The sequence below is a fragment of the Tubulanus polymorphus genome, chromosome 11, assembly GCF_964204645.1.
Source record: "Tubulanus polymorphus chromosome 11, tnTubPoly1.2, whole genome shotgun sequence".
Taxonomy (NCBI): Eukaryota; Metazoa; Nemertea; class Palaeonemertea; order Tubulaniformes; family Tubulanidae; genus Tubulanus; species Tubulanus polymorphus.
In genome coordinates this window covers 9,546,682-9,567,822 of record NC_134035.1, presented here as the reverse complement: position 1 = coordinate 9,567,822, position 21,141 = coordinate 9,546,682, and the positions used below count along the sequence as shown (strand labels likewise).

The 21,141-nt window shown below is 40.1% G+C and overlaps 1 protein-coding gene across 1 annotated transcript in view; it reads left to right on the top strand.

Moving 5' to 3' along the window:
• LOC141913043 (uncharacterized) overlaps positions 1–17,967 on the top strand; it is a 30,327-nt gene extending 12,360 nt beyond the window's left edge. The window contains exons 2-9 of the mRNA XM_074804481.1: positions 8,734–8,862; positions 10,326–10,450; positions 13,678–14,000; positions 14,216–14,269; positions 14,808–14,934; positions 15,990–16,105; positions 16,199–16,280; positions 16,514–17,967. Of these exons, the coding sequence (XP_074660582.1) occupies positions 8,734–8,862; positions 10,326–10,450; positions 13,678–14,000; positions 14,216–14,269; positions 14,808–14,934; positions 15,990–16,105; positions 16,199–16,280; positions 16,514–17,967 (2,410 nt within the window). The remainder of the gene's footprint in view (positions 1–8,733; positions 8,863–10,325; positions 10,451–13,677; positions 14,001–14,215; positions 14,270–14,807; positions 14,935–15,989; positions 16,106–16,198; positions 16,281–16,513) is intronic.
• The last annotated feature ends 3,174 nt before the right edge of the window (positions 17,968–21,141 follow it).

Genomic DNA, 21,141 nt, shown 5'->3' with positions numbered 1-21,141 from the left:
CGAATGAGAAGAGAGAGACGGCACTGCTCGGCGAATGCGAATATAGCAGACACAGGCGCGTAACAAAATGACAGCGAAATCGTCTCGCACACGAAATTAGATTTCGCGTAAAACATTACGCAATATAATCACGCCTCGGTACAAGTTCGAACCTATTGGATTTAGTGGAAGCGCGTAGCTGGTTGGTGGTTTTGATTTATAGATTATGTATTCTAAGGCCGACGATAACTACTGGAAGAGACTTAAAGTGCTCAAGTAGCGAATTTCGACGCGTATTCGTCAGGAGTACTCAAGATGAATTCCTGGCCTCCTTTTGTTTAGCCTAGTCCCATTTATATATGAGATATTTTCGTCGACAAGCTCAGTCCGTTAGCGTGGAAATAATAATTAGCTTATACCGTATCGCAAATGCCGATGGAATACAAGACGGTCGCATAGAATAAATCATATACGGTGAATATGGCCGAAACGGAGAAAAGAGTCGATTTTCTGGATATCGACGACGATGAAACGCTGCCGCCTGACGAACCCGAGTCGTCCGGTTATATACGAAGCAAAAGAAAAAGTCTAGCCGAAATCATTCTAACAGGGTAAGGTTCATACAGAACAAACAATTAGGTAATTGGTGTATATATCTACATCTATATGAAGAAGATTTATAGAGTAAATGTCTGTCAAACGACGAATCTATTCGTCGACGATCGATGCTATGTTGAGAGGTTGCGCAGTTGCGACTGAATCCAATAGAATAATTGATGTTCATCTCAATCCTATCATTGACCGCGAAGCGCCCGCAGCGATCGGTTTCAGACTCAACTCGTCGTACAACTTCATATTAAAGTCTATAAACCGGCGTTCGAATCGAATATTATAGTGATTTCGACGACGATGGTAAATATCAGGTTTATAGAATGATTGTTTATACAGTTGCAGTTCGTTGAAAACTCACCGTCAACTCTAAAGCAGATTGAGGTATATGCAAATATTTCATTAATTTGATGTATATTGTCGAGACCCGTTATAATGTAAAGTAAAATGCTGCCCGATAGAAAAAGGTTGAAAATAAGAACTGATATTTTGGCTAAAAAAAATTGATACCTTGTTTCTCCGCTCCGCTGAGCTTAAAAGTTGACCTGGCCAGCCGCCTATCTACCCTATACATTACTTTTTTTTAAAATCGTGATCAATTTTACCATAACACCCCAGGCCGCTATAGAAATGAACTGTTTACAAATTTTATGATATTTTACAAAAATGACCCGGCCGCTGCGGAGAAACAAGGTATCATTTTTGTTAAGCCTAATGAATTTTTTTACGATTACGATCAAATTACGATTTCAAATTAAACGAAGGCTATATATATATATATATCGTATCGACACGTATATAACATTTTAAGTATCGTCGCATTGCTTTAAAGTTGATAGACATCGACAACGAACAAAGTATTCGAATGAGGTGAATTCGCCTGTCTGCTTCGAAATGTCGACACTTAGGCTCGTTAACCGAAAAATAGGCCATCAGTACTGTTGCGCGTAATGAAGGCAAGTGTGCGTTTTGACAATCCAGGTAACAGTGGGAATTGTGGCTGTTTTTGAGAGACGTTGTCGACCTCGTTGTCGCAGTGAGAGCTAGAAGGGAGTTAAGGAAATAAGTTACGTCAACTATAATTTCATGTCTTGAAAAATCGCTTCGCGTAAACAACACAATATACTGTGTATACGAGATATATGTAGTTCGACAAGTAGTAGACGTGTGTGTTGTGTGAGAATTATTGCGGTGAATTCCAATTTCAAGAAGCAACAACACGAATAAGTTTAAACAGAATTTCATACTTCTAAACAGATTCATGAGGTCAAGAAAGTAAAGAATTAATTTCAAGATGTATTAGTTTTTCCCAGATTGCATTCTTCGGTGGTGGCTAAGAGTTCATCCTTGACGGGTCAAACAGCTACAACAGCTTACGCGGTTAACTATTTTGTAATCATACTGTTGCACCTGTCTCTCCTTTAGTAAATGTGATCTTATTGCTTATAAGGAGAAATAGCCGAAGCAGGTGCCTCACCTGAAAATAAACGATCAAAAATAGAAAACAGGCCTACAAAGAAAATTATTCGATGTCGTTCGAAATAAGAAAGCGTTCTCTAAATAAAAGCCTCGGGTATATTTTGACAAATACTGTAAACAAAAGCCATACGTTTTTACATAGCGAAGAGTATAATCTGACAAATGAAGTGCTCCTTTGCCCTAACGAACGTCGTAAACGGTCATGGCTTATTCACACCGGGTTATTGTCGTATTTAAGTCAATTACACCCGCTTGATGTCATTTCGTACTAATATCTCGATTTCGGTTAAGTCGAAAATGTTCTACTCGTCCCTCTCCGCCTGTCTTTCGAACGACGAAACGGAATACGTGTACTAACGTGCAATATTTTCGCGCACGATTTCCACAACAATGACAGATTATCAGATCACGGTTGTTAATAACATGGATTTGTCGGAACGACAGTAAGTAATCAGCAGTTCGTTTTTTTTCTTAATCGCAAAAATATCCGAATATTACGTAAACACGGTATTAAACGGGTCCTAATTTGAATCAAAAGTTAGCGTATGATTATTGACGATTTTTCCCGTGTGTTCTGTGCGCTTTCTATGAGACAATATTATTAAGTTCTTTATCTAACTAGAATAAAACATTTTAGGAAAAATAGCAGTTTACAAACATGGCTCTTCAATTATGTAGGACCGATAATGCGAAATCAACAATTGTAAAACTCTTTTGCATATATTGATGAATAAATTATTATCATCATTATCATTATTATTATTATTAATATTATTATTATTATTATTATCATTATTATTATTTTTATTATTATTATTATTATTATTATTATTACTATTATTACTATTATTATTATTATTATTATCACTATTATCAATATATTCTATCTGTGCAAAAATACGTACACTAATCGTATTTTCAAGTTTAAATCAATCAGGCTACGGCATATTTACAATCGTAAAACAGGTGTTTTAGGTGATTTCAGGGTTAGATAACTATAATTGAACTATAAATCCAAATCGGACGCACAACTATACTTAGCCTTAGCGGTACAAACTTCTGCACGGCTAACGACGCCATTTTCCAGGTAAAAATAAACAATTCGATTGCACTTAACCGCAATGATTTCAGCACGCGGATACTTACCGAACCATATCAGCCTTAAATAATGTGGCAGATAATGCTAGAAAATGAGTAATCTTTTTCTAAGAAGATTATCACGTACAATGTCAGATACATAATGCGTTATAAGTTATGTTATCTGCCTTACTTAAGGAAGTGCTGTCAATAATCTTGTTAGTACGATTAAAGTCTGTGATAAACACGTTTTCTTATACCTCCAATTTCGTTCAAGCGTGTTATCATATATTCACATTATTTATAAGCGCTCAGAATCGAAATTGACATTTCAACTTTGTCGTCGTTAGGGCGTGACCATCGTAGGTCAAATATACTATATGTACGCTTTCAGCGAGAGTCTCTAGAAAACACACAGTCATGATATATTCCTTATTCCCGCCTACGTCAACGTTTCTTAGTGCAAATTGGTTTAGCCCAGCACTTTCTGTATATATTGTATACATATATCTCGATAATCTAAGTAAAGAAAAAGTTCGTATTACGGTTAGCACTAATTGTAACTGCAAATGATCTTTATCGGACAGTGCAGAGCTACAGCCGCCATTATCTGCGCGCAAAATCGTTCTCACGCGTTGGTGAAGGGTTGGGGGAAATTCATTATTTCGTTGTTCTTGGGTTGCCAAAACATCAACCCTGCAGAACTGTTAGAATAATGTAAATCTTAATAAATCTCCTGAGGTGGGTAGAAGCTGCCTACAACCATAACGTTAGTCTAGCAGATTTTCGGTGATAATCTTCGAAATGGCGGAACTTTTTATATGCACACACTGTAAGAGCATGGACGTATAAACTAGTTTATACGTCCATGGTAAGAGTAAGCCCGGTGGCGTGGACGGAAAATCTTCGTAGAAATCTAGTGACTATTCATCATTTTAACGCACTTCTCGAAACCGAGCTTTTTGATTTTGGAAATCAAACTTCATTTCCGTGGACAATATACGATTCGACGGCGATCATGCAGTCGCGCGCACTTTGTTTACTCATTCGTTATTGTTCTTTCGGAGCTAAATATCTAATGAAGTATACCGTTTGTATGCGACATAATATCGTGCTGCGCTGTTTGCACTGAACTCATCGTATTCGAACGACTTCGTCGAAATGACGTCGAGTATCGCGTACTCTCACAATGCGCCGTATATAGTCGCGTAAAACGAAACGAATCTATACGCCGGCCATCATTTTCCCGACTTCCTGACTTCCGTGTCAGCGATGCGGCGAGTTGTTTTATTTGCCGTAATGAAATTTGTCGATATAAGCCACTGGCGACGCGACAGCGAAATACCCGCCGGTAGTAAGAACCGTAGCGAGAAAAAACCAGTTACGCAATCGAACACCTGAGACAAAGATGCATGTGTGGTGTTATGGCCAGCCGTGATGTAGATCAATGCAGTTCCATGGCGTGGATGGAGAAAAGGACCGAGGCAGAAGAAGGCGACGAGTAGCCAACTATAGCGTCACATAACATACTCCCTCAGCAGGGATTCGAACCTGATGGCATCGTGACTCGCCACGGTACGAAAACCCGCCACACTAGGTAGCCAACTATAGCGTCACATAACATACTCCCTCAGCAGGGATTCGAACCTGATGGCATCGTGACTCGCCACGGTACGAAACCCCGCCACACTAGACCGAGTGCGCTGCTACATGCAAAGCTTAGATGAAGTCACTATTAGCCGATCAAATAACCCGTTTTATTTTAGCTCGGGTTTTTCAATTCTTAGTTTATCCGCGAAATTTTCCTCAACCATTATACAACGGGTAATCTGATTGGTGCCGCAAGTTTTCTTGCGGCAAACCTGCGCATGTACCCGCGCACCCGGTCTAGTGTGGCAGGTTTTCGTACCGAGTCCAGTGATGACATCAGGTTCGAATCCCTGCCACGTGAGGATGCACCTTAAGGCTCGCATGATCGATGGCGCTATAGCGTGTGGTCCTCAATCTCCCAATCGTCCCCTTCCGTGGGATAATTTCCGTTTTTCATCAAAAGAGTCGCGCACGTTATCATCGAAGGCAATATATTTTGGCATCTCTTTTAAGGTATATATTCTATATTCGAGCATCAGACGTAATTAAAGATAGACTTTTTCTTCCACTCGGAATCACTGCCGCCTATGAACTAGCACTGCCGCATGCACATTTCAGAAGTGCTGTTCCAGAGCTGTCAAGTCGCTCGCTAGCTCTATTTGCGCCGACAATCTTCGGATTGGCGATGGTTGTTGTTAATTGGTATTGACCAGTATCGAATTTGTTACCGTCTAATGGTATCGATCGGGACGAGGCCAGGGGCGAACCGATACGTCTCGTTTTCGAATAGCGGCGGCAAGGAATCCACTTGGGCTTCTCTTTGGAATGACGCGGAGGCCTTCGGACATTATTATGTACGCCGATACGAACCGAGCGTGTGATTGTGCACCAAATGCCTGCCGCACATAACCCACTCGTTGATATACACCAATATGACATAACCGGTATTAAAATAAAGAATTATGTCTGTCTGGTTTTCACCCAGGGACCAACATTCGGTGCACACTAAAATCGGGAATCAATGCCAGACACACGCAGTGAGCAGAGAGGATGGAGATTTGAAAATAGCTGAGCCTCACACGTGGTACGCGTACTTTCAACCTCACGTACGCAAAGACCCCTTCCATGGCAGCGTTCTAAGACCCATATGGCATCGTCGAATAGCCAATTAATGGTTGGATCTCGGCCATATCCACTGCATGGTATGGTGTATCCCATTACTAGTTGCGATGCGATGATATCACGCGGGATATTTATGTGGCAGCCAACTTTTATTGTATTGGGTCCGTATTCTAGGGAAGTTGTCTGAATTGAGGCGAGTGACCTCTGAAGACAGTATCCGATGTCTGAAATTCAATATCTACCGCGTCTAAAGCCTGAATTTGTCCGACGGATCGATATATCATAAAATATCGAATTCCAGCTCCCTGGCAGAATTTCCGACTTGTTGAATTAACTAATACGACAAATGAGAAGCGTGTCAAGAGCACTACACCGAGATTCATCGCGCAAGATGCGCTGATTTAGATTTTTACTGTAACGAACGCTTTAGTTATACGGTCCATGAAATGTGCATTTTTCATCGGCGACGCGTCGGACGCCTCGGCGGCGCGCGGAAATCAATTCGTCGACAGTAAAAGCGATTGATGAATCGCTTTTTGTACGAACGTTGATCTATCGAATGAAATTAGAACGTTCGCGGAATAGCCGGCATTACGCAAAATAAAATTGGCAATAAAATTTCTGAACTCGAAATGCGTCGATTCTTCTCAAATTGCATAACCTCCGATTTATTTGCCCGCGGAAACGAATCTTCGGCTGAATTTGTTTTGATGATAAGATCGCGTCACCCGCGCGTTGTCTCCTTTCAAATCTAGGGTAATATATTCAACGCTGTCCCGGTTCTTCGGTTCGCCGATCATTCAATTTAAGACGGTGAAGCCAATCGCGATATAGCTGCATTTGCATTTTATGGTTTTTATCTCGTTGTGATAGTTCGGCGTACGATACGATCATCGGTGGAGCCGAACGTTACTCGACTACAGACCAGACCGCTTTCGTGTAGCCCTTTGTAGTAGTTTTCAGCACGAGATAACAGTAATCAGACATCGAAAATGGTAGTTTAATTGAAAATAACTTAGAAAATGTTGGTGTATTCCTTTGTAGTAGTGGATTTGCACTAGTGGAATGAATTAGAGAATTAGAATTCATCTGATTCGAGATTATTTGGATAATTTTGATAGTAATTGAACTCCATGAAAGTAGCAACGGATAACAGGCCTGCGCTTATCGATTTGGATTTGTCGGCCGTCGGCATCGCCTTGCTAACTGACAAATAGGCAGCCATTTTGAAGATAGTATCAATGGTAGATCGGTGTAAATGTTGCTAACATCAATTGGGCATTAGCACGTCGACACGACATTACGATCTTTTCTTAGAATAATTCATAAACATCATCATGATATATGTAATCATCAGGTGATTTAGGTTAAGGATTCTACGGGGAGGCGGGACGAGTAGGTTTAATTACCAGCCCGACGTACTGACACTGTGGATACTACTAAACCACGAGGGCCAGCTGCACAGTCATGGCTTAAATCTAGGTCCAGTCTAAGGCCATCTTAGTTTCATAGCCGATGTGATAACTTAACGCCATCTAAGTTCTATAGCTAATCTAACAATTAAACGCCCTCTTCGTCCAATGGCCAATCTAAAAACTGAATACCAGCAGTCTTTAGACTTATGCCCACTTTGGACTTAGGCCACGACTATGCAATATGAGTCGTGTTCCATATTTTGAATTGAGGTGAATTCAACTCTATTTATACCTTCAACTGTGGAAAGGATGCTCTTTCGCTGGATAAGTATAGTTTAGGTTTATCCGGTGTATAAGTACGAATGTATGCTGGGAATGTGGAAGCGCTAAAAATGACGACTGCGCCGACGGTAGCAGATGACGGTGACGCTCTACGACAAACCAGCGGTGCGATAATGAGTTCAATTACGTGACGGTTTTTCGTACGGAAACATCAGTCACCGAAAGAAAGCCGTCGCAATCTGCAGTGATATACGCGTTCACCCGCAGTTGTGACAGGTCGGTGTCGTATCGCGGCGTCGAATCGGGGTCAAACGCGGTAACTATACACGCCTGCGTCATATCGTCTGACGGTGCGCTCACATCCTCGCTTACCGGGGGCGTGCGCCGCTTGTCAGATATATACGTGCGTATATTTTGCGCGCAATGACGGGATTCCGAGAAACGGAATCGGTTAGCGTCATTCGGGTTAAAGCATTGATTAGGTGATGGAAATGCGGCGGCGGCGTCGTCGTCGTGTTTTGCGTATAACATAATAAGCGGCTCGTCGAATTTGAGAAGATTCGTATAGCGAGCTCTTTCTCGGTAAGGCGAGCGATACTCCATCGGTTTATGATGACGAAAATTTAATTATGTGACTGTTAACAGGAGTGTTGTCTGACGATACAGTCAGCGATCCTTGTTCAGAGAAATAGTTGTTCACATTTTGTCCGTATCGAGTGACCCACCCACTCGCTCGTCTCACGAATGTTTTTCTCAAGATACATTTAACTGAGACACAACAATCTTTTCTCCTTTATCAAATCATGAATTCGTGAATGAAGTTAACCACTGCATTTATGTTTTAAGACTGCCCCTGGTGAGAAGATTCGTAGAGGAACCGAGTTAGCTCGGTGTAGAATAAAAAAACCGAGACGTATAGAACTATATAGGTTAACTCGTTAATTTTAACCTACAAAGTACTTACTACTCGTCTCGTTGTATTGAGACTAGGCCCGGTTTCTCAGGAAAAAAAAACCTTATCCAGAAGTGATCTTGAATCTTATGACTATAGTCTACCTAGAACCAAGATGGGTATGAAATCCAAGCCTTAACCCAGACAACACTGTCTCCACCAACGGTAGTTATGATGTTTTCAAATTAATTCAAACTATTGTTTGTTTTTTTTTCTGTCGTGTTTCAGTAATGGTCAACTTGCCGAAGACTACGACTGGCTTCGGCGCGATTCGTTTCTACACGAGCTACAGAGCGAAGTTGATCCGGATATCATACAAGAGGAGATCAAGAGATTGGAGGAGAAAAAACCAAAAACGTGAGTTGCCTTCCTAAACTAAACTAGAACATTTGAAATAAACCGCAGTAGAACATCGACAAATTGCATTGTTTAAACTTAAACAAAACAATTCCGGCAAAATAAACAATCCCGGCAAAAAGGTTTTGCTAGCTTTATTAGACCTTCCAATTATTATATCAAATATGATAATTTGAGGGTCTAATAAAGCTTGCAAAACCTTTTTAGAATTATTAAGATTACGAAGGTATGAGAAAAAAGTGTCACTGTTTTTCATGCGATTTTCATTTTGTATGCGGCCGTCGATACGGCGTGTCCTGAACAATAGGATACGCGTGAATATCTCGACTTAAAACTATATCATTGGCATCTGTGACACTTCGTTAGCCTCGGATTTACGCGTCCAGGGACCAACACGTACGTGATATGTATATCACGAACAGATTCGTTCTGTATACATTCTTCACATATGAATGGCGATGTAACGATGAAATCCGTTCGCTCGTACAGCTCGATCCACTATAGCCGGGTTAGGTACGGATGAGCAAACGCATCTGTAGGATGTAATGCATGGTTTCTAACGGGCTTATTCGGGTGGTTATTTGAATCTGATATAAAGCGTCCTCGCGCTGTCTCCTAGAGCCGGATTGGTAAATGACATACGACTTTCATCTCCCGGGGGCGGTTTAATAGAAATGGTATCCGGGGGAGGCCTAAATGGTGACGGAACACCTTAGAATTGACAGGCAAATCCCGATTCCTTTCCTGATACAAAGTGTTATCGAGGTAATACGAAAACACGGTCATTAACGATGATCTTTAGAGAGTTCGAATCGTCGTGTCCTCCCGTTTTTAATGTTTTGACGACATAAAAACGGTTGCAATAATGTTCATATACATTGATACCTATGCACTATTTGTTTCTGTGTATCGAATTTAGAATTTTAAATAGCAAATTACAATTATGAATTTCGGTGTTTATTTATTTCGGTGTTTATTTCTTAACTCATTATGTTTTATCACTCGAATTCTATTTTTGAGAAGTTTAGATATAAAATGACATTTTTGTGAGGATGTACACTATGCCATCAATATATCGGGCCTGGACTGGCTGCCGGTCAATTCAATTCAATTATCGATATATTCAAAGTTAGAATAACTTTATCGATCCGTGATGATTATTCACTGTCGACAATGTTAAGTGTTATTTTTCAAGGCGTCAAACAACTTCCAAGTTAGTTTCCTTGTTTATTGATAAATTTGGCTTTAAGTCTTCAACGTTTGTACATAGTGGGTAGTTTAATCGTAGTATTCTCCACGTCCGAGCGTGGATATTTTATATTTTACTTTAAAGCCCATGTCGATTCAACAGCAGTAGATTTAACTAAGTCAGACGGCGTGGAAACGTATAACAGGTATTCTCTATCCAACCCTTCCCGACGATCTTTCTCTGACGTTGTTTTTTTTTCACGGTAATATTTCAGATGCCGTCGACGTATGGTTAGAGTACTAAAAAGTACCCCGATAGTCAGCATTCTTCTGTTTCTTATCATATTAGACGCTGCTATAGTGTTAGCCCAACTCGTCCTCGATATACGAGCTAGCTATGGTAAGTAAAACAGTGGCGTCGCCGTTTGCAAAAACGCCATGGAGAGGGGGGTTCGACATAAAATATGAACAAAAATATTAATCTTGTATCTTGATTTTTACCAGTACTGAAAGGTTAGTCCCGAAGATTTTATCCCGTCATTGGTGTTACCAGTTTAGGGCTTCTCATTAATTCTGAGTATGACGAACAAGTTTTGAGTGCCAGATTCGGTCTAACTCTGTCCATAAACCCGGGCCGAGTGAATCAAAAAAATCTTGCATACAAACGATGCAAAAGAAAACACTGGGGTACTCTGGGATTTTGGATATTCTTACAAACGCGCGTTTCTAAACCAATACTTGATTTGTGAATAAAGAATAAATCGTTACATTTCGGACGACTAAAAATGATTCCATTCACCCGCCGCAGATTCACTCGGGGAATTTTTGAAAAATCAGGGAACTCGGGGAATTTGTAAATGGACGTAAAGTGGCCATCTTATACGAGCATAATAATAGCAGATATTTCATTCTGGAGATTTATCCGACTGAAAATGAAACATATTCTATTGACATAAGCCTATAACATGCGCCTTATTAATAGCCACGCGCTTCGGTAACCTTTAAAGATCTTGTTTGTGCTCATATTAGCGGATTTTATTACAGACCATGGCTCGGCGCGTTTACGGTTAATGCGCGTCAGTATCTTATTATCAAATGCAAACACCTCGATGCAGCTATCGCTCGCGCTGGTGTGGTTATTTTGGCGACGGAATAGCAGCAGATGAATTCCCGTAAAGTCCATACATTCGTATGCATATACGTATGCAAGAAACCATAAACAGGGGTGGATACAGGAATGGGGGTCCGAGGGTTCTGGAATACCGTCGAGCTTTGTCCGTACCCCTTGGAGATGCCCCTTAATCCATGGATTTGACGTGAAAGTGCCCTTGTATGGCATGATTCCGCGTAGTAAGTGCCCCTGAAAACCCAGGTTTGATTTTTAAGTGCCTTTTATGCCTTGATTTGATATAGAAAGATACCCATAATAGTGAGTGCCTTTATACAATTCGGAACGCCCTTTGAGGGCCTGGATCCGCCCCTGATAAACAAAATAGAAATTCGTCAAACCCCGTTCGTTATAATAAAAGCTCATTTTGGACGAGAATACCCCATCGAATGGCGCTCTTAGTTTTTCCTGGTATTTTCTCCCTTCGTTAAAACGCCAGGCGAACTGAATTTTACCGACCGCCGGTTGCCGAAGCTAATCATTTTAATTTGATGAGCTATTTACGTTTTCTGCCGGTTTCGCAATTCCACGACCGACGAGGCTGCAACGAAGCTGGCTGGCACTTCACCGGCCTTAAGACGTAACGCACGTCGTAACGCAGCAACCCCTCATCGGGGTTTCTCTCTACTCAACTTCTCTCTCGCGTTACCTATCCTTCAAATAGGTTTTTAAAACGAGAAACCTCTATTCATAAATGTTATCTCCGAGCGAGATGGAAGGTTGTTGTAACACTGTAATTTGCCACTCTAACTATCGTTTATCTTTGTAAAATCTGACAATAACGTCTTTAACGCGCATAAAATATATATATATATATATATATATATATATATATATATATATATATAAATATATATATATATATATATATATATATATATATATATATATATATATATATATATATATATATATATATATATATATATATATATATATATATATATATATATAATATATATATATATATATATATATATATATATATATATATATATATATATATATATATATATATATATATATATATATATATATATATATATATATATATATATATATATATATATATATATATATATATATATATATATATATATATATATATATATATATATATATATATATATATATATATATATATATATATATATATATATATATATATATATATATATATATATATATATATATATGTAATATATATAACGGTTGAACGTGCTTTTATTCAAGCGTGAAATTGATCGCAGGCGATATTTTGATTCGACGTTCAATTCAAAAATATTCAGCCTAAATTCGTTTGACGAATTGAACGAAGGAGTTTTGTCTTGTTGTTTTGAGCTGGTGACCCTCGATAACCTCAATTCAAATGCGTTCACGCACGCCCAATGCGCCCCTTGTTCGTCGTATAAGTACAAAACAAACTATTCGACCTTTTGCATTTCTCGATGTATTACAAAACACGCGACACTTGAAATATCACGCAGTGACAATATTTGACATTACACGTCAGTAAATATTTGCTCGCGTTTTTTCAAGGACTGAATGTTCAGGTGATCGAGGGCTTTTCACGCCGAATCCAGCCCGGGTCGAAACCAGTCCGCGCAACTATTCAAAATTCATTTTTAGGTGCTTCTACGAAACTATAATGAACGCCTTGCTAAAATTTCCTGACGAGAATTTTTCGCGTTTATCTCAAGCCGTACTAGATAATGAAACTCAATTTTAATCAAATTTCAATGAGTGTCATTAACGTGACGTTGTTTCTCGGAAAAGCGAAATATATGGGTGAAGATCTTATAAGGAGTCTCAACATTTTAGTAAGCGCGTGAATTTGTATCTTGACGCCGTAAAAACCGTTACAATAATGTTTATATACATTGATATCTAATTTGCGTTATTCAAGGGGTCTTGTGTAAGTCGATGTGCACTACGTCATCAATATTGGCGTTTCGAAATAACTATTACAATGAGAATTTCGGCGTTTATCATTTAAATTGAATAAAACTATTATCTTATTCTAATTTTGATGAATTTTGATATTTCTTTTTAAGAGGGTGTGCACTACGTCATCAATATATCGGGCCTGGACTGGTTGCCGGTCAATTCAATTCAATAATCGGTACTCAAATCTAAAATAACTTTATTGATCATTAATATCACATAATCTATATGATATTATTTACTGTTGCGATAATATTAAGCAGTAACTGTGTTATTTTACAAGGTGTCAATAAACTTTCAAGTTAATTTTCTTGTTCATGAACTATTCCCGCGTGTGAATACTAGAAAATAATGCTATACTAGATGAAGTATTCGATTTGAATGGAATTTCAAAATAGGAGTGTCATTGACGTAACAACATAACGCGGGAAAACGAATATAGGTGAAGATCCGATGATAGACATAAAGATTGTGATAAGCGCGTTGTTTAGATTTCTTCTCATTTTCTTTTCTAGATGATTTTCAGGATATGAAAAAAGAAGCTAACGATATAATGATATTCGTAAATGCGACGCACGCGTCACAGCTAGCAGCTGCCGGGTATTACGGCTCCAACGTGCAAACGATAATGCGGATCCTTCGAAATAACAGCGGTAACGGCACCGCCGGAGCTGCCGGTGGTGGACAGAGACGCAGGCTATTAGCCGCACCACCCTCGCCCGACTCCCCGCCCGTTGCCGGCGTATTCGTCTTTCAAAGCGGTTACTCCCATTGGCATCATATAGTACACATCCTTCATTTAGCGAGCATCGTTATACTCGGTATTCTACTGGTCGAGGTAAGTTATTACGAACACGCGAAACACGCTCGATTACCGGAGAATAACTGGGCCAAATTGATGTCGCGCGCGCATATAATTATCCCCGTCGAGATATATCTAACTGCTGCACGAAATGACGCTTGAAATAACGACGTAATCAACGGCTACTTCATGTAACCGAGTGCGCCAGTTCGACGCTAAATCTGACATTTCGCTTTCCTATTTTTATCCAGGTGATACTCAAGATAATTGGATTAGGTTTCGACTTTCTGAAATATAAAATCGAGGTATGAATGAAAATCGCAAGAAAACACAATCAACGCCATTGATAGATGTGAAAAATGTGATAGAATTTGCCCAACGATTCCTCATCACCATGTATATACGCCTAACAGCTAAAGCACGTTGACTATTAATTTGTCTATTGGATATCTGTAATATGTCAACATCTTTGAGAGCGTTTGACGTTATTTTACATAATTATCATTAGTCTGTTATATCAAAAAAGGATTTTGGCGTATTGGACACACTTTTACATGAAGTTCATTATTATCCATTTACCAATAGATGACGGACATTGAAGGCTTCCCTAAGGAAAGCTGAACTATATTATATAAGTTACTAGTACTGGGAAATAAGTGAATGAACTTTTCTTTCGGGTTTGTCCAGTAATATTTCGCTATGTAACTTCGTATCTCCACCACAAATACAGACTGAGCCCGTCACAGGGATGTAAAAGGAGTCTCTGCTCAGCGCAAACGCGGGCGTCGTCTTGTATCATCGATCATTGCATAATGCGTATATTTCGTGTGTATTTATTGACAGGTTATTGATGCAATTATCGTAACGGCGTCGTTCATACTCGATATCGTCTTCCTCAACAGTAACATGTCCAAAACGATAACCGTCATGATAATACTGATTCTGTGGAGAATCGTCAGGCTGTTGAACGGTAAGTGTGTCGTTGTTCAGCGAGTGTGTTGTCATCACGTCGATCATTATTATATCGATCGCCGAATGGACTACATCGACGATTAAAGCCCAACACGCACGCGACAATAACAAATACGGAAGCAGGAGACATGAACATGTTTGTCCTGTCCTGTGGCATGGTGGATAAGGTGTTTGACTCACAACTGAGAGGTTGAGGGTTCGAATCCTAGTGAAACCATGCATTCACGCAGGACACGTATCAGTGTTCGTCGACTCACTGATTAAAAAAAAGACGCTGTGGGACAATGCCCAACTACGGGTCCTCCACATTACTCTAAAGAAGAAGAAGTTTCCGATTGTTTCCCCGTGTCGTGGGAGATGGGCTTTTACAAAAACGAAAAATCTATTACGCTGATGTTTCGATTAGAATGCTTCTACACATCTCAATGTCAGAGCAGCATTCTATAAAAAAACGTCAGTGTTAACAAATCTTCCTTTGTTAATCGTCCATATGGTTTTCTTTATACATCTTAAGACTTCGATTACTTAAACTTTGATTTCGGACCGTTAGTTGTACATCTGCACCCGCTCCACATTTCTGAGACCAATTTAACCGACAAAACTGCGGAGCTTGGTCCAGTGACAAATTGAATCCACAATCCATTAAATTGGGCCAAGAAAACCTGAATTCTCAATTCTGAAGCTGGATCCATTGGCAAATCGAATCTGCGAATGTGGAACTAGATCCAGAGTCAATGGATCGAACACTTAATGAAGGGTGGATTCAAGGGGAGAGTGCGCAACCTTCTCCCCTCAAATGTTAACTTGCCCTGAAATCTTAATGGGAGATGGAAAACATTAACTATAGAATATCAACTGATACTCAAATTCATAAACATGTTCTCTGTACTTTTAAACATGAAGTTAAGTTTTTCGGTGGGATGCCCTTTTAATCATATAAACGATATGTCCAATTTTGTGGGTGCAGCCCTCCCCGAATCAGACCCTCTGATTGGCCCCTGCAGTCAATAATCATCGAATGTTCCTTCATTTCATTTAATATCTGTATTTCAGCCGTGATCGTTCAAGAGAAACAACGATTGAAATTCTTGTTGCGGGTAACGAAAGCCTCCAACACGACCGCCAAACAACGCATCACCATTCTCAACGACAGTCTCAAAGCAAAACACGTCAGTTATTCGTTTGATATCGCTATTTACTGTCACTATCGTGTCATATCTCACCATGTCTTTTAACATCTTCGCCGTCTCTTTTATATACAGAAAGAAATTCAGACCTTGCGAAATTTGTGTTCGATTCTCGGCGGATCTGAGCCGCCGTTGAAACAGAGCAAGAAGCCGCCAGGTTCGTGACGTCATCGTATCTCACGTACGATTTGTCTGTTGTTGCTTGTTGACCATTCAGGTTTATGAAGGGCGCACTTAACTAGACGATTCTACGTCTAAATTTGCCTCGATCGGCGAAAATTGGCTTCGCTCTTTGCTGAAGGACATGATGCCAACAATATAAATGTCAAGTGTTCGGTCTAGACGTTATTTTCGTTATTCGTAAAAGTACATTTTCATCTTTTTTTCCAGTTGTTAAGAAGAAGAGGCCCAGCAGCGGTTTGAGTCCGCTTCTAATGTCAGCCTTGTCCGCCACCACTCTGGGTTTGCTGCCCAGCGTGAATAATAACAATAACGGAAGCAACAGCGCTTCGAACAGCCCGTTCTCGACGCCGTTTTCCAAACGAAAGAAGTCCAAGACCCCTCCTAGAGTTCACAGCCTCAGCACGAGCGCGATAGACTGCAGCGAAATCGGCCAGGACGAACAGCAACTATCCAACAAACTGAAGTCGTCCAAATCTGCATTAAACGGTGCGTCCGCTTCGGTGGATAATCTTTCCCCTCCCCCGGATTATAACAGTATTATGATGCGCAAAGAAGGCACCAGCGCTGCCAAAGCTAACGGCAGCGTGTTCAAAAGCGTAGCGGACAGTAGCGATAACGTATCCGATATTTTGATTAATAGTTCGAATCAAAGCACGCCGTCGCACGGAGTTAGCGAAACTGCGCGGAAAGATAAGTTAAACTTGCTTGTTTGCGAGACGGGCGATGACGGTATCGATAACGAAGCGTTCGCCCAGTCGCCCGAAGTACTCGAACCGACGACGACGATCGAACGACAGTCGAGCGCCAAGAAATCATTGATGTCGTGGTTCTTTCCGAAAAAGAAAGTCAAACGCGTGATACCGGAGGTACGCGTGCACGAAGCGTCGCCGGCGGCGCAACAGAGTTCAAACGCCGGTGTATTCAGCCTCAGGGAGAGTAAAAGCGACTCGGAGCTCATGTCGACGCCGGATCGCTCCAGAAGAATGGGCAGCATCGCCGCCCCTAATCTCGTAGCGACGCCCGGCGACGCGGTCGTCGATTCGGAAAGCGAACTATCGAGTGTGAAAAGCGACAGACCGGTGTTCGATACGTACAATTCGTCGCTATCGTCCCGCTCTTCGTCGGGCAGTTTTTCGCGCGCGTGCCTGCAACACGTTTCGAAAATATCCGGCGGCGATTTCGCAACGCAAAGCATCGCCGCCGGACGAGACAAGCCGCCGAGTCGGATAAACGACGCCTTCCCGTTACTGTCCGATACGGCGCAGCGAGCGGCGACGCTTTATAATCGTCAGAACGATGACGTTTCATCATCGGACACTAATTCACCGGTTAAAGTAATCGAGGAAACGGACGTGGACAAGGACGTAATCGCCGGTAGTTTAGCGACGCCGATAAGCGGGCGGTCGTCTGCTCAGTCGCCGGAATCGCCGTCGTCGTCGTCGACGAATACGAACGTGAATACCGAATCGTCGAGCGATATTTCCCGCTCTAAATCAGACACGAACAGCCCACCCAATGCACCGTCGTCACCGTCGTCGTTCGTCATCGATATCGACCGTGACGATAATTCCAAATCTAATGCCGCCGCCGCCGCTTCTGCGGCGGACGACGCCGAGAAAGCCGACATCGATGGCGATGATTTTTGCATTACAAAGCTCTGAGCTGAGAGATCTAATGATCTGATATCGTCAGTAAATAAAATTGGATTTATCGGGCAATAGTAAGCCAGACATCGCGTATATATACCAGCATTATACCGCCATGTATCTCACGCACGAGTAAGCGAAACTCTAGTTATTTACTCAAGAACATCCGTTGATAAGAAGGTCTTAAAAGGATTATAGCACGAACAAACTGTTGATGAGGCAAGGGACGTTTCGGGGACGGGAATGGGTGGGTTCTCAAGTATCTTCTCATCCTCGCTTGCCAGGGTTTGATTGCCCTCACGCCAACACACGCTGGCCGCAAACCCTGCTTTGGTCTAGTACACTGCCCCAGATTTCTTGGGCGGACAGGTTCCCGCTCAGCGCCCACCAGTCTATATATCTAGCCAATCAGATACGTGGTATTTATTGAGCGAAACGTCGTGCCGGTAAAAACGCATCTGATTGGCTAGATGTGTTGGCTTCAGCGGGCGACAATCAAACCCTGGCAAGCGACGGTGGTATCTTCTGTGATTTTCGTACCACTTTCGTTCATGCGTGATAGGAATGATTAACGGCTAACTTGATGACAAGGCTGTTTTCTTGTTTACGAGCTGGAAAAATTCTTTCCATTGTTTTAGACTCGGAATCAACCCTTATACTATATATTGGTAAGCCTTTGTTAAGCAGAGTTCAGATCATGTTTTTCAGATGTGAATCTTAGTTTTGCTATCGAGTGGATTTCAATCTAAAACCTGACGCTGTGTGAAAGTGGCTTGATTTACGAAAGTTTATTTTCCGCAATTAAAAAAATTATTTTAGTAAAGTTTTGATTTTAATTCGTGAAATTGGGTCCTGTGCACGAGATACAACAGGTACAACAATTTACGATTGATTATTGCAGTAAAAAGTAACGTCTTATTTGATGAACTGAAGGACACCGGTTCCACAGGTTGTGAGTTAAATCTTAGAATTAAAGTTGTAACTCACGCCTGTGGAACTAACTGTGTTTTTTTAACGGTATTCGTCTTTTATGTTTACGAATTTAAACAAATCGAGCGACCATTTTATACCTACTGCTGTAGAAATTATATGCAATGTTATAGAATCATATTTAGAAATTATCATATTATATATAAACCTTAAGTTATATATGTTTATGACAACGAAGGAAAAACATTTTGTTATGAATAGTTGCATTTTATAGACATATATATATATATATATATATATATATATATATATATATATATATATATATATATATATATATATATATATATATATATATATATATATATATATATATATATATATATATATATATATATATATATATACATACATACACATATATTAGACATATAGACATTGGTCGTCATGTATAGACAATAATGGACAGATTGCTGATATCTCCTGATCTGTTCTTTGCAATACATATATATCGTCCTAGGGGATAGGGGAAGTCGGTCGTTGGAAAATGATGCTGAGCAAAGTACTAAAGTTAAAACAGGTCTTTTTATAGGTTCGAGATATATTTGGAATTCTCCAACTAGCATAATAATATATTATTATAATTAATTGTATACAGAGGTTTCGCGTGCGTCATATTGGCCGCTTAAGGGCAAGCTATATCGCATTTGACGGCCAATACGACAGGACGTGTGAGTTTCGGATTATATCATACACTCTAAAACGAAGACTCTAACCCATGCGGGCCTGACTGAACCCCCGAGTTCAAGTTAAAATTGGTCTATAAAACTGGCCTTGTTAATGATTCAAGAAAATTCAAAGAAGGTCGAAATGAATTATCTATATTGCAATTTCTATTTTCGTGTGAATTTATAAATAGAAGTTTATATTCACGGATTGAATGAAAAAAAGCTTCTTTCGAATTCCCAATTTTAACGATATTTATAAACGATTATGATAAAAATATCTCAAACCGTTTTAACTCCTGAAATATCTCAATTCTATAAGGTCTCCTAATTGTATATAATCAAAACAGGATGGATAGAATTTATCTGATATTTTAAACATTATTCGCAGATCTAATAAGTATGTACGGTGTATATATAGGGAAAGCGAGTTTATAATTGTTACATATTTTTTACTGGTTAAATATATATATATCAACCGACAAGAGAAAATATACAATAAAGTATACCCACCAAAATCAGAGCGTTTTTTAAGGTTTTTCGTCGGATTTCGTTCGGTTCGTGTGGAAAGTGGTTGACACCGATATCCGGATTTCTTTTCAAAATGGCTTCTCGTTCGATTCGTTTCATTTCAGATCCTTCAACGTTTCGTCAAACGACAGGGCTCTTTTTCAGTTTTGAATATGTTGGAGCCAAGATTGAGGCGTTCGCGTCGCCGAATATATCGATTAATTTCCCTTAGGAAATCTAAAGTCAATTCAAATAGGCAGTTTGGTTCCGACGACTAATAGATATTACAATACTTATATACGAAGTGAATAGTCGATTGTTTGACTGTCGTCTCTATCTGCGTTACTGTTATAGATACGAACATTCTAACGAAACGTCCAACAGATTTATGCAAAATGCCGCAAATAAACAACTTCATTAAATACCTGAAAATAAAATAGAAATCGAATCTAATCAAATTGTATTAATATGTGTGTCGTGAGTGCGGGGTCGACCTAAGACTTCTGGCTTTGGGGCGGTCGCGCTTACGGGGATGGGATCTCTGGACCTCCAATGTCTGAGCAGATCGTTCTACATTGGAGCCTCGTTATAACGACCTTTATAATATACACTCTATCGATTTGTCGGTTATTAAGCTAGATTTTAGTCCCAAATAGGAAAGTTTCATTAATTTCGCACTGGATATACCGAACTATCGGTAATAACGGGGCATATTTTCTAGTCCCCTGAAGTTTGTCGTAACGAAGTTCCACTGTATTGGGCCACGATAGTTGAAACTCGTCACTTCCATTACTGCGACGTCACCAACATGGTTGACGTTACTGTCGAAGAAACGACTATAGGGGTCTTTCTTGTGACGTCATAGTTTGCTTGCTTTCCAGTGTCGGGGACTTACACAAAACTAATCAGGGCATTTACAAACTTCGAGGGTCGATCATGTGAATCTCCTATTGACCACCAATACGGCGCAGTAACTTGGGAAAAAGCAAAACCTCATTTTGTTTATTTAGACTCTGCCGATTGA